At 38.0% G+C, this 12,858-nt stretch overlaps 1 protein-coding gene across 1 annotated transcript in view; it reads right to left on the bottom strand.

Annotated features, from left to right (window-relative positions):
- LOC126266640 (abl interactor 2) overlaps positions 1-10,992 on the bottom strand; it is a 49,827-nt gene extending 38,835 nt beyond the window's left edge. The window contains exon 1 of the mRNA XM_049971030.1: positions 10,638-10,992. Within this exon, the coding sequence (XP_049826987.1) occupies positions 10,638-10,659 (22 nt within the window). The 5' untranslated portion in view covers positions 10,660-10,992. The remainder of the gene's footprint in view (positions 1-10,637) is intronic.
- Between the last annotated feature and the right edge of the window lie 1,866 nt (positions 10,993-12,858).

Genomic DNA, 12,858 nt, shown 5'->3' with positions numbered 1-12,858 from the left:
ATTTAGTCTGTTGGCTGAAGTGGTCAAAAGTGTTCTGCGTGCCGGGAAGAAATGCGACTTACTAAAGCTCCGGCATCTCGGACCAGGGACGGCTATATGTGGAGGTGTTGTAGGGAAGTTAACCTATGGTGCTCCATTAGGTGAGGTTCCTGGTTCGAGAAGTCTAGGTTGGGCATGTGAGAAATTGTGTTAATAACTTATCATTTTTTGTTATAAATCCTCTCACAGTTTCTGTGCGCACGAGGTGGGTGTGAGCGAGAGGATGGTGCTTGATTGGTTTTCTTTTGTTGTGAGGTGTGTTCGGAATATCTTAAGTGCAGGGGCAAGTTGGGTGGGCCTGAGGTGGTTGTGGAAGTTGAAGCGCAGTTTGGGAAGAGAAACAATGGGAGGAGTAAGTCTGTGGTTGGTTTATGGGTGTGGGGGCTGTGGTATCGAGGGGGGGGGGTGTTCAGAATGTGTATTTAGGGTTTTGGAGGGGCAGACAAAAAGGGAATTAGTGAGATTGATTGAGGATTTCATAGAAGAGGGTAGTTCTATAATTTCAGACGCATTTTCTGCTTATAGTTGGGTCAGCAGGGGTACAATCATTTAGTAGTGAACCACAGTGTTGAGTTTAAAAATTATGATACCAGGGCTTGTACAAATACCAGAGTGGTTTTGGGCGGCCATTAAGTCAGTTATTGAGAGGGGGAAGATGCGCTCTTCTAGCCTTCAGTCTCATTTAGACGACAGTAGGCCTGCGCCTGCTATGCGGACGTCTGAGTCACAGCTCTCATACAAGATAAGTAATTCAAGTAGTAATAAATTGTTTTTAACACTTTAAACTAATTTATTACGTTAACTATAGTGCTCTTCAAGCGTACCATTAAAGGTTTTTGTCTCACTCGCGTATTTTCACAGTAATCACGTAAAGTTCGTTCTGTTTACATATCGCGGCCAGGCCGAACTTTGGAGCTTTCAGATTAAACTTCATACCGCAATTTTAAGCGTATTTACTTATAGTTTAGTGTGCTAAATACGTTTGCTGTCCCTTTATGTCTGTAGAGTATCGTCATCTCTTAAGTAATTTCCAGTAATAAACTTCTGTACCACTATTTACATTGTCGCGAGTAGGCCTAATTTTTCGTACACGTATTTTCATTGTTTTCCGGTAACTTAATTGTCTTTCCGTCACTAAGATCGATTTGTACCATGAGTGTAAAGTGCCTGACAATCCGTAGAATCGTTAGCTCCGGGACCTGGTGTGATGGATGTAGTAACTTTTTTCATTGGGGCGATTGTAGTGGTGTGGAATTGGGAAAAGGTCAGTCTTGACCACAACACTTATGTCTCAATAACATAGGTGACCGGTTTTGGTTATCTTTATATAACCATCTTCAAACCTATGGCTGCCTTGGAGGATGGTAGGCGGAGCTCTCCTCAGCTGCCATGAAGTCAATTGATCAGTTGATCCACCCAAAACCATCTGAAGATGAACCTGAAAAGGTTCGAAAACCGGTTCATGTAATAAAACATTATTATTCAAAAAAAGTGACTGATTGCAGTTGTGTATAACTTATTTATATTCAATATACAGTCACGGTTCTAAAATATCCGTAATGGATAAGCATAATCTTTTGAGAAAATGTTCCTCAAAGATGAAAATTTTAAAGTTATGGGAAATGGCTTCCACAGTTTTTTAATACATTCCTGCCCCATATGATGGATTATCAGCATCCTCATTTTTTTCCAGTGTTAGTTTCCTTTCCACTGGTCTGTTTTTTCCCTTTTGCTGCATGTTGTAGGCTTTTGTCTATTCTTCCTGCACCTCTTGGTCTTTCTTCATCAATTAGGCGCATTGTGGAAATGGTGTTGTGTCCTGGTTGGAAACCTAAACGTTTCAGCACATCACATTTGATAATGTTTCCTTCATTGTATGTTGCCATTGCATCATACACTCCAAAATGCAATGTTTTTATCTGTACAAACACTCTTTGGGAACCCTATTCCAAATTAAATTATTTACTCTTTCATTTGGATTTTTGTGTTTTCCCATGTAAAAACTTTTCCAATAAACTTGGCTGTCATAAATCTCTGAATATGGGCTTCATTACATCAATTACAGCATTTGGAAAACTATTTTTATGGGAATATTCCTTTCCTGATTGGTACTTGCACCATGAGTCTTCACCTGTGGGGCACAGTGCATGTTGTGGGTGCTCATTTGTTGATGCAGTATGAACAAATAATGCCCATACTGCTCTCCTTATATGCTCAATGCTTCTTGTGTTTTGCCTAATTGCACACCCATAATACATCTGCAGCCTGTCAATTGTTTCATCTGCCAATCTTCCTCTTCCTCCAAGGGTCTTACCATCACTAAGCTTCTGGAATCCTAATGTCTGCTTTAGTTTGCTCAAGCGAGCCCCCATGCGCTTCTGCACATGTCCAATGCACTCCCTGTTTTTTAATGTGAATTTCATTGCCATAAGGTATATCCCTTAGAATCACCATCTCCTAAATAGTTAGTGTAGCATACATTATACCACTCCTGTGATGTGGAAAATATTGCTTTCACTCCCTCTACTTCCATCGCTCCACCCGTGGCGTGAAAATTTGCTTCACAACTTTCACTATGTTGGTCCTTGGTATTGCCCTTACATCTACAATGTTTTGAGAGAATACCAACAACAATTACTTTGTAACTGTCTCCACTGATAGCTGTCACAGCTCCATTTAGAGATTTATGACCTCTACGTTGGCATGATCCATCTAAAGCAATAGTTAAATCTCTACAATTCCCATTATCTGTCACAGCTTCTCCGGCAGTTTTCTTCATTGTTGCTTGAGCAATATCTTCAGCAGAAGATCCCACCAATTCATTATAAAATCCAAACTTGGTTGGTGGTTTTGGCAAGTTCATAATTCCTCATAACATTGTCCCTGCTGCACTGCCCTTGCCAATGCAACGCAATCCATACACTAGCCTAACATTTATAATCATACACCTTCTTTCCACTATTACTACTACGAGGAATACTGTTAGAATTAGAAAACAAAACTTCTGCAGCACATCTGTTACACTTCAATAACATTTTACATGCCAAACCAATGTGTGAAGTTATTTTCAATTCCAGTCCTCTTTCTTTGCAAACTTGGCATAAAACATTATGTTTCAAAATATTAGAGAGCAAGGAAATGTTAATTATTTCATTCACATCATTACTATCACTTTCATAGTTTTCAAATTTTTCTTTGCTGTCACAAAGTTTCTTGCTCGAAGAAGTTCTATCACATTCATTTGAAGTAATCGGTGAAGCAGCCTGAGCAGCATCTCCTTTCAAAACAACAAAAGATTTCTTCTTCCACTCATTGTGCCTTTTCTCAAACACTTGATAGCTGAAACAGGGCATATTGATATCCACAAACCAAATACGTAAAACAGGTACGAATAAAATTTGTCAAATACGCAAAATTGAACAGCTAAACAACACAAAGCAAACTCCACAAGTCAACACACATGGTGTAGCATATATGTTTACCGATATGAACAGTCATTTGTCACAGAGATAAAGCCATACAACGTTGGAAAATAAAACACTGTCTAATTCCGCAAAGATACCCTCCTTGCAGCCATCTAGCGGCGCCATCAGAGGTGACACACCAAGTCGCTAAAACCATTTACGCGGCATGTCAACTTTGTAGCGATAAAAAGCACACTTAGAATTCACTTGGGAGGATGAAACTTCATTTATTTTATTCAGGAAATTCCAAATAATTTTATTATAGTAATAAAAAAACATTAATTTTGTCATTTTCATCGTTCCGTATCCCCTTAAGTGCAGCTGAAAAGATGAGAAGAAGAAGGCAGATATGAAGAGCGTAAAATCAAACACAAGGAAACTATGAAAAAATTCAGGAAAAGAAGCAGGAACAGGAAAAAATGTTTTAGTAACTGAGAACGAGAAAGGATTGCTGCAGACAGGAAATGGAATGTTAGAGAAACAGTCGCCAAGTACAGGAAGCGGTTAAAGGAAGCATCTTCAGCTACACCAAGTAGTTCTGCCTCCCCACCATATAATAATAGGTCTTCATTGAGAAAAGCCATATCAAAAGTGAAATATGTACTTCCAGCATCAGCCAGAAAACAAAAATGTGTTATTGGAAAGTTGTATCATAAATTTGTTGAACCTTTAGAAGTAGAAAGAATCTCTGAACAAAAAATATGTGATGAAATAATAAGCGCAGAGAGCAAATTCTATGAAAGGGATGACATTAGCAGACAGGCCCCTGGACGCAAAGACGTTGTAACTGTAAAGGATGAGAAAGGTAAGAGTAAGTTGCAAGTACAACACTTGATGTTTTCTTTGAAAGAAGCCCATGCAATGTTTTGTGAAGAAAATGGGAAACTGAATGGTAAAAGTAAACTGGGTCGACAGAAGCGTCCGTGGGTGGGGCGGGTCTTTCTTTTGGTTGAGTATTTTTTCGTTGGTATGTGTGCGCATATGTGTGGGCGCGCACGTGCCTTTGTGTGATTGTGGTGGCCAACCTAGTTTGTGGCACCAGAACTTTTTTGTGGTAAGTTTCTATTTTTGTTTTTAGTGTATGTGTTGTGTGTTGCTGTTGAGGGAAGTGTTTTATTGAAATGTGTGGTTGTGAATGTTGGTATGGGTTCAGGAGATGTTTTTGAGATATATAGGTCAAGGGAAGTGTTTGATCCTAATTTATGCGATCGTGAGCTGCTGTTGAGCTGTATAGGTCAAGTGTTCGATCCCAATTTATGGGATTGGGAGCTGCTGTTGAGCTACATAGGCCAAGGTAAGTGTTCGATCCCAATGTGTGGCTGTGAATGTTGGTATTGGTATCAGGAGATGTTTTTGAGCTATATAGGACAAGGAAAGTGTTTGGTCCCAGTTTATGGAATCGTGAGCTATGTAGGTCAAGGGAAGTGTCCAATTCCAGATGATACTATGTTTAGTGGTATTTGGGGAGTTTTGTGATGTCGGTTTTTTGCATCATTTTGTGTGGTTTTGTATGGGGGTGGGTGTCTAAATTTGTTTATATTTACTTTGTCCCCACCCAAAAGCCCCCAATTTCTCGCGCTTGTCCCGTTAATGTCATTCGGCTTTATGTGGAATGTGTGTGTGTTTGTTTTTCAATGTATTTTCGTCTCCATAATGTGTATGTAACGATTTTATATGCGCCATATTGGAATTGTGGTTTATGGTCGTTTCCACCATATTTGTGACGTCATGGGTCAAAGCAGACGGGCGGGATCGGACGCTTCCGTAGTTCCAGTAAACTCACCGAATTAAGACCCAAACATGTCACGCTTGCCAATAAACCTCCACATGTGTGTCTCTGCTGGTATCACTAGAATTTCATCTGTGCTATTAACTCTCTTCATAGTGTAGTGCCTCAAATATCAAAGTACACCAATAACTGGCCAGAATTTTTTCTATGTGCAGAGCCTACAGCTGATTGTTGGTTGGGAAAGTGCATGAAATGTAATGATTTATTGGCAATTAAACTTCTTGACTTATGTACTGGTGTACAAGAGTACAACGTGAAATGGCATGTGTGGCAGGAGAGTGATGGCAGAATTTTGAAAGTAGAGGAAGAAGGTATGTTACAGAATCTTATTAATCATATTCTTACCATGCGACTTGAATTTTTATAGCACTGCTACTTTAAGAGAGAACAATCAAAGAACTATCTGAGTGATAAGGAATCGCTGCCTTCTACGATGCTAACTGCCATGATGCAAATCGATTTTTCTGAAAATTTTACATGAGTAAGTCAAGATGAAATTCAAAGAGCACATTAGCAGCAGAATCAAATTAGTATTTTTACTGCCATGATTCGGCATTCAGGTACTTCTCACCCCTATGTGTTGGTATCTGATAATCTGGACCACACAAAACACTGTCATTCCCTATGTTGATAAGACTTCTTGAAGAACTACCAAAAAATATTAGAGAAGTTACAATCTGGTCAGATGGTCCTGCTTCTCAGTTAAAAAACAGATATATTGCAGAGGCTATAAAAGTTCTAAGTGAGAGTCATGCCACAAGAATTACATGGAAGTACTTTGCGACTTTTCATGGGATGGGGCAGTGGATGAAATTGGTGGGGCTGCTAAACGCCAAGTTTGGTCTCGTGTGAAAAGCAGGAAATGTGTTGTAAACAATGCTACAGATTTTGTAAAAGCATTGTTGAATTCTTCTTCTAATGTGACAGCAGTTCTTAAGGGTGAAGGAGACTTTAGCCAAAGAAGCAAAACACTACATCTCTCGGCTTTAATCAAGAACTGCAAGCCTTTCTTGAACATTTCTAAAATCCATCACTAGGAACTCTATCATAATGAAGTTGTAGGACACACTACTACATCAGATGCAGAGGAAAGCACTAACAGAACAGAACAATCACTAGATATAGGCCTACAAGTAGATGACTGGGTGATGGTAAAATATGACAATTCATATTTTTCTGGTAATGTTACTGAAATTGAAAATGATGAGTTAATAAAGTTGATGTTATGATGAAAGGTGGGAAGTTTTGGAAGTGGCCTGAAATTAAAGATGACATATACCACACTAAAGACAAACTCGTCATAAAAGTGAGCCCTCCAAGTGTTGTAAATTCCCGTGGTTATTTCGAGTTTGGCTGTGATCTGTGACAATGTAACATGAGTTGCCATATGTTGTAATGCAAGTTACCTGTTCATTATGTTTTAATATTTATTTTATTGGAGATTAAATGTTAGGAACTTTGTTAAAAATACTTATAAGATCTTCTGGTACTGTGTGTAAAACTTACAAGAAATGATCACATAAAACAGAGCAGACAACTTCTGTATTTTCTTTATCATATGCAAAAGCCATTTCTTGGAGTTACAAGAATAATTAGAAGATTTTTTTTATAAATATGGTATGTGTTCTAGGTTTATAGAGAATTCCATATAAAGTATGTTTTGAGGTATAAAAAATATTTAATAGAAACATTTATTTCTGTTAATTGTCCAAAACTTATAATATAAACATCACTTTGTAACATGAGTTGCAATGGAATGACCCATACGCTGTTCAGATAACAGGAGAACAGAAACTTTCAAGATGTGGTGCTGAAAAATAATTGTGAAGAATAGATCTAAGTATATCAAATAACAAATGAAGTACTGGTCTGAATAGAGAAAAAGAAACTGATGGCTCAACACGACTACAAGAATGGATTGGTTAACAGGCCACATCCTGAGGTACAACTGAATTGTCAACTTCGTAATGGAAGGAAGTGTGTCTGGTAAAAACTGTCGAGGGAGACCACCCTTTGAATATAGTAAGCTTGTTCAACTGGATCTAGGTTGTAGTGGTTACACAGAGTTGGAGAGGCTTGCACAGACTAAAGTAGCATGGAGATATGCATCAAATTGGTCTTTGGACTGAGACCACAACAGTAAATTCCTTCTTTTTAATCTATATCATTTGGGACATGCCTGTTAGGACAAGCACCTAACGCATGAACAGTGAGGGAGTTTTAAGGCACACTATGAACTGGCCATGGCCTCAATGATGGAACTGTTCCAGCATTCATCAACTGGGTGATGGGAGGTTTATGCAGTTCATGATTGGAAGCGAACTATTTAAGTAACAAAAATATTGACCATTAGCTTAAAGGTGTACTTCTGAGATACAAAAGCTTATGGCTGACAAATATGAAGGCTGAACATATGGGAGAGGCCTAGAGGCGCCAGAAGGTTTCAGATATGTTCACAGTCATCTCAGTCAATTAAATAACTCTCTCTGAATCAGTGTGCAACAATAAAGAAAATAAAAGATTTTAATAATTAACCTGTTCTATTCCTTAGAGCCTCAGACACAGCTGGATGACTGATTCAATTTAATGCATTTTCAAAATCTAAAAAAGGCAAGGCAAAGAGGTTGATGGCACTAACTCATTTGTTCCAACTGTTAATTGTTTCACAGAGAGTGAGGATACAATAAACTGTGCTAAATCTTGTGTGAAACACAGCTTGCTCAATACATTGAGCCAAATCAAATGTGACGCTCATTCCAGTAATCAAAATTCTAGTAAAAACTTTGTACAGTGTGTACAGGAGACTGATAGGGGCAAAGTAGTTCTTCATATCTTTAGAATGTGTTATGACTATTTTGGCTTTATTCCAATCTCTTGATAATGTTCCACAGTGCAAACAACTTTAAAATATTTGAGCTAAATGGTTGGTTGATTTGGACAAGTGGACCAAACAGTGAGGTCATCAGTCCCATCAGATTAGGGAAGGATGGAAAAGGAAGTCGGCCGTGCCCTTTCAAAGGAAACATCCTGACATTTGCTTAAAGCGATTTCAGGAAACTCATGAAAACTTAAATCAGGATGGCCGGATACTGTTTTTGAACTGTTGTCCTCCCAAATGTGACTCCAGTGTGCTAACCGTTATGCCACCTCGCTCAGTTTGGTTTTAAATGCTTTACAGATTCCTGATCCATCAGTTTTAAAATATCGAATGACAGATCACCTCTACCTAGAGCAGTTCCTTTTTTCATATTGTCAATAGCATGTTTGATCCCTGATAGGGGTATTTATTGGATTTGGGGGGGGGGGGGGGGGGGAGGGAGGGAGGGGGAGAGAGAGAGAGAGAGCTTAGTACTAACATAATTATAACATTAATATTTCAAAACCAGATTCTTAACTGCTTAAATGTTTCCAGGTGCACATGTGGTTTCTGACCATAATGTCTGCAGATTAAAACTGGAGAAAAGCAGGAATTGAGAATGAGGAAATGAATACAGTAGAAGATGAATGGCTAGCTTCGAGATGATGGCGAAGATGAAATAGGAAAAAAGCAACACAGCCTAGTGGATATCCCTGGAAAAGAAGTGAAATATCTGCATCCACATTGATACTCTGCAAATAACACTTAAGTGCCTAGCAGGGTATTTACTTAACCACCTCTATTGGTCCACTCTAGAACAGCATGTGAAAAAAAAAGAGCACATATATCTTTGCATGCAAGCCCTGATCATTTCTCCCTACGTAGTTCAGAATCAACAAAATATTTTCATATTTGGAGGAGAAAGTTGGTGATTGAAATTTCATGAGAAGATCCCACCACAACAAGAAACACCTTTGTTTTAATGATGTCCATGCCAAATTCTGTGTCACTGCAAGAAAACTTGACAGGGAATGTGTTCTATTCAAGAAACAAATTAAAAATTAAAACCTTTTGAGATAAATTAGAAAGATTAAACAACACTGCACACTGATCAATACAAAAATTAGTTGTAGCAGATTTGAACAGACAGGGGACATAACACAAATATTACATAAAGTGGCACTACCTTCTTTTACAAGAAAAAGAGTGAAGAAATGTAATTATTTAATAAGTGAAGTTAGTCAGGCAATATGGAAAGAGACGAAAAATTAGTTAAATGTAAACACTTTTCATGGAATTAAAATGAGGTAGAAGTAATTCTTAAAAGACAACCAAAGGAACTCCACAAGCTACAAATGTGCAAGTATGAATTATTACTTTAAGTTACTGATCATGTAGCAGATGAGAATTATATGGGCCCTATTTGCACAAAATATGTCTGAAAGGTATAACTGGTTGATAAATGTTCTACTGGGTACAGAGTCATTGGAATATAAAGCACAGGAAGTGAAAAATAACTGTTAGTTCTGATATCATAATAACTGTTAGTTCTGATATCATCATGAATGTCATAACCAAAGAAAGGTATGACACAATGCCACCTTTTTCTCTTATATCTGTAATACTTTCAATTGATACGAGCTTGTTGGAAACACTATGGAGACATGTAAAAGGTTCAAAATCTGGATTACTGATGTTACTCTGTAAGGTACCACAAGTGAGCAGAAGTTCCTTGACTATCGTCTACACCCAACTTATCTACATCCATCTGAGCAAAGATGAAACACCTTTCAAGAAAATCTGGCGGGTATTTCTGCAAGAACATGAACGTTTTTGCTTCAACAGTACATAAATCAATGTAAATATCATTAAAATAATAGGGGCATACCCAGCTCTGGTTGAGACTGATTAATAATATAAACTTATAATGTATATGAGAGCAGGAGAGAACTTCAGAAGGACTGTAAATTGTCAGTATCTACTGATAGAAATTGAATCGATGCGTTAAACTTGCAACAATACAACAACCGATTTTTTGGACATTTTGCTAATACTGATTATGGAAACATACTTTAGGGAATATATTTGAACTTGGATTCCGTCTCTACAGGCATCACCCTCTGTGAGGCGTCACCCTCGGCGGGATGTTAAACTTTAAACAACTTTCCTTCGATCATCTTTGGTTACAACAAAAGTATAGGCACTTCTGCAAATGACTGAAAGGATCTTAAAAATACAAGGAACCAAACTCTCCTTCGTTAACGAATCTTTCAATATCCGTCCCTTTCTGGACAAACAAGGCTTTTATTCTCCCTCAAAGCTCATTATAGGTGAGCAGTAGTAGATACGATATTAAATAAAAAGTCAGCATTCACTAACAATACTGTCTAACGGTATTCATTTCAACCTCATAAACAAGCAGTGCCTCCCTCCGAACGCCTACGTATAATACAAACATAAAAGCGACAGAAAAACTTTGGACACTTACCAGGATGTATTACAGAACACATCTTGTCGATTGCTTTGTTGACTGGTTACTACATCAAATGGACACTAATAATGGATAGATAAAGCCAACAGCGGAAGTATGACCAATTGAAACCCCGCCCTTCCCTGTCACGTACACAGCATACAATTATCACACGTGAAAAACATTCACTTTCACAATAACATTATTCCTAATAGCACACTACTAGCCATCACTTTCATAACTCAGCGTACTTCTCACTGTAATCACAGTGTGTTAACAATCACAATGTTTTTCTACACATCGCAACCACCTGACAGCCATCAACAACATCCATTTCAACGATACTCCTGTTGTCAAGTGATACAAAAGCAAAGGTCTTAGGCACTGTTGAGCCTAGGCAAGGATGATATCAAGGGTGTTAGCTCAGTGATCTGTGTGATTAGTATAGAGATCACTGGCATTGGGGATCGAATGAGATTTTCACTCTGCAGCGGAGTGTGCGCTGATGTGAAACTTCCTGGCACATTAAAACTGTGTGCAGGACCGAGACTCGAACTCGGGACCTTTGCCTTTCGCGGGCAAGTGCTCTACAAACTGAGCTACCCAAGCACGACTCATGCTCCGTCCTCACAGCTTTACTTCTGCCAGTATCTCGTCTCCTACCTTCCAAACTTAACAAAAGCTCTCCTGCAAGATACGAGTCTCGGTCCGGCACACAGTTTTAATCTGCCAGGAAGTATTATTGGGGATAGCTAACCACTAGTGGTGGGCCAAACGGTTTTTCTGGAGTAACCGTTATCGCGGTTCCAATTATTCTTTGATAACCGTTATTTTTAACTGTTATCAATAAATGTTAAGTTATTTTTCACTGGCGAATACTCCGATAGGGTTACAGTTAAGTAACGACATAGTTGGAATCCATCAGTTTAATTATAGTGTAACTGAGAGTAGTGCGAAATGGTAGGAATGTCGTATGAATCGTGTCATAACCTTATCAAATTAACTGCAGGTACATTTCAGTTGATGTTAGAACGATTATTAGTGTTTCATATTATATGTGTGTAGGTTATCGGTCGCTTGTTAGAAATTATATTCGCAGCTGCAATAGAAAGTACGCGGAACTTCGCCACAGCACTGTTTAAGTAAAATGTTAATAACGTACGTTTTTAATGGCGAAATAATATGTAAACTGAATACTGTAGGTTAAATACGAAGCTTAATTTCTTGTGCTGCTCACTTAATAGAATAAGTTTACAGACTTGTAATAAACAAAAAATATACGTAATGTGACAGATTCGTTTACTCCTGTCCTGTACAAGATAGGCCTACTGGGGAAAGTGGGAGTATGCTAATCCAAGTTTTATGTGAGCTTTAGAAAACTGCTCGACTTCTCTAGCTACAGCATGTGTATAACATATGAAGACATGCAGATCGAAAAGTTTGACAGTGTTACATATCTGAGACTACAACTCGATACTAAATTAAGTTGGGAAGGGCATACCAGAGAACTAATGAAGCATCTAAACCAGTCTGTATTTGCAGTGAGAATGATGTAAGATATAGGAGACATAAATATAAAAAGCTCACATACTTTCATTCTTTATTTCATAAGGGATCATATTCCGGAGTAATTCATCAAACAGAGCAAAAATTTGTAGCATGTAAAAGAGTGTAATAAAAATCGTTTGTGGTATAAATTCAAGAATATCATGTAGGAACCTGTATGAGGAACTTTGTATTCTAACCACTGCTTCCTAGTATATTTATTGCTTATTGAAATTTATTGCAAGTATTTCCAAGCAATAGCTCAATACATAATATAAATACTAAAAATAGGAACAGCAATTTACATAAAGATCTAAAATCACTTACCTTGGTCCAAAAAGGGATCCAATATTCAGGAAACTGAATACTGAATAAACTGCCAGCAATTAAAAACTTGGTTTCAGATAAATCACGGTTTACAGAGTGTTTGAAAGACCTTTTGATACAGAAGTGTCCGATTCCACCCCACTGCTTTGACCCATGACGTCCTCAATATGGCGGGTATAGCTATTTTAAGTGTGTCTATGACGTCACTACATACACACAGCAACAGACACGAAGATACAGTACATATAAATAAGACAATGACATCTCCCTCCAAAAATACAATCAAACTAACAGGTCAACTGCGTGAAGTTGGGGGTTTTAGGCTGACGACAAGATAAACATGACAGCAAAAAAAAAAAAAAAAAAA

The sequence above is a fragment of the Schistocerca gregaria genome, chromosome 4 (genome assembly GCF_023897955.1).
Source record: "Schistocerca gregaria isolate iqSchGreg1 chromosome 4, iqSchGreg1.2, whole genome shotgun sequence".
Taxonomy (NCBI): Eukaryota; Metazoa; Arthropoda; class Insecta; order Orthoptera; family Acrididae; genus Schistocerca; species Schistocerca gregaria.
Note: the sequence above shows the minus strand (reverse complement) of the source record. Positions and strands in the feature narration are given on the sequence as shown.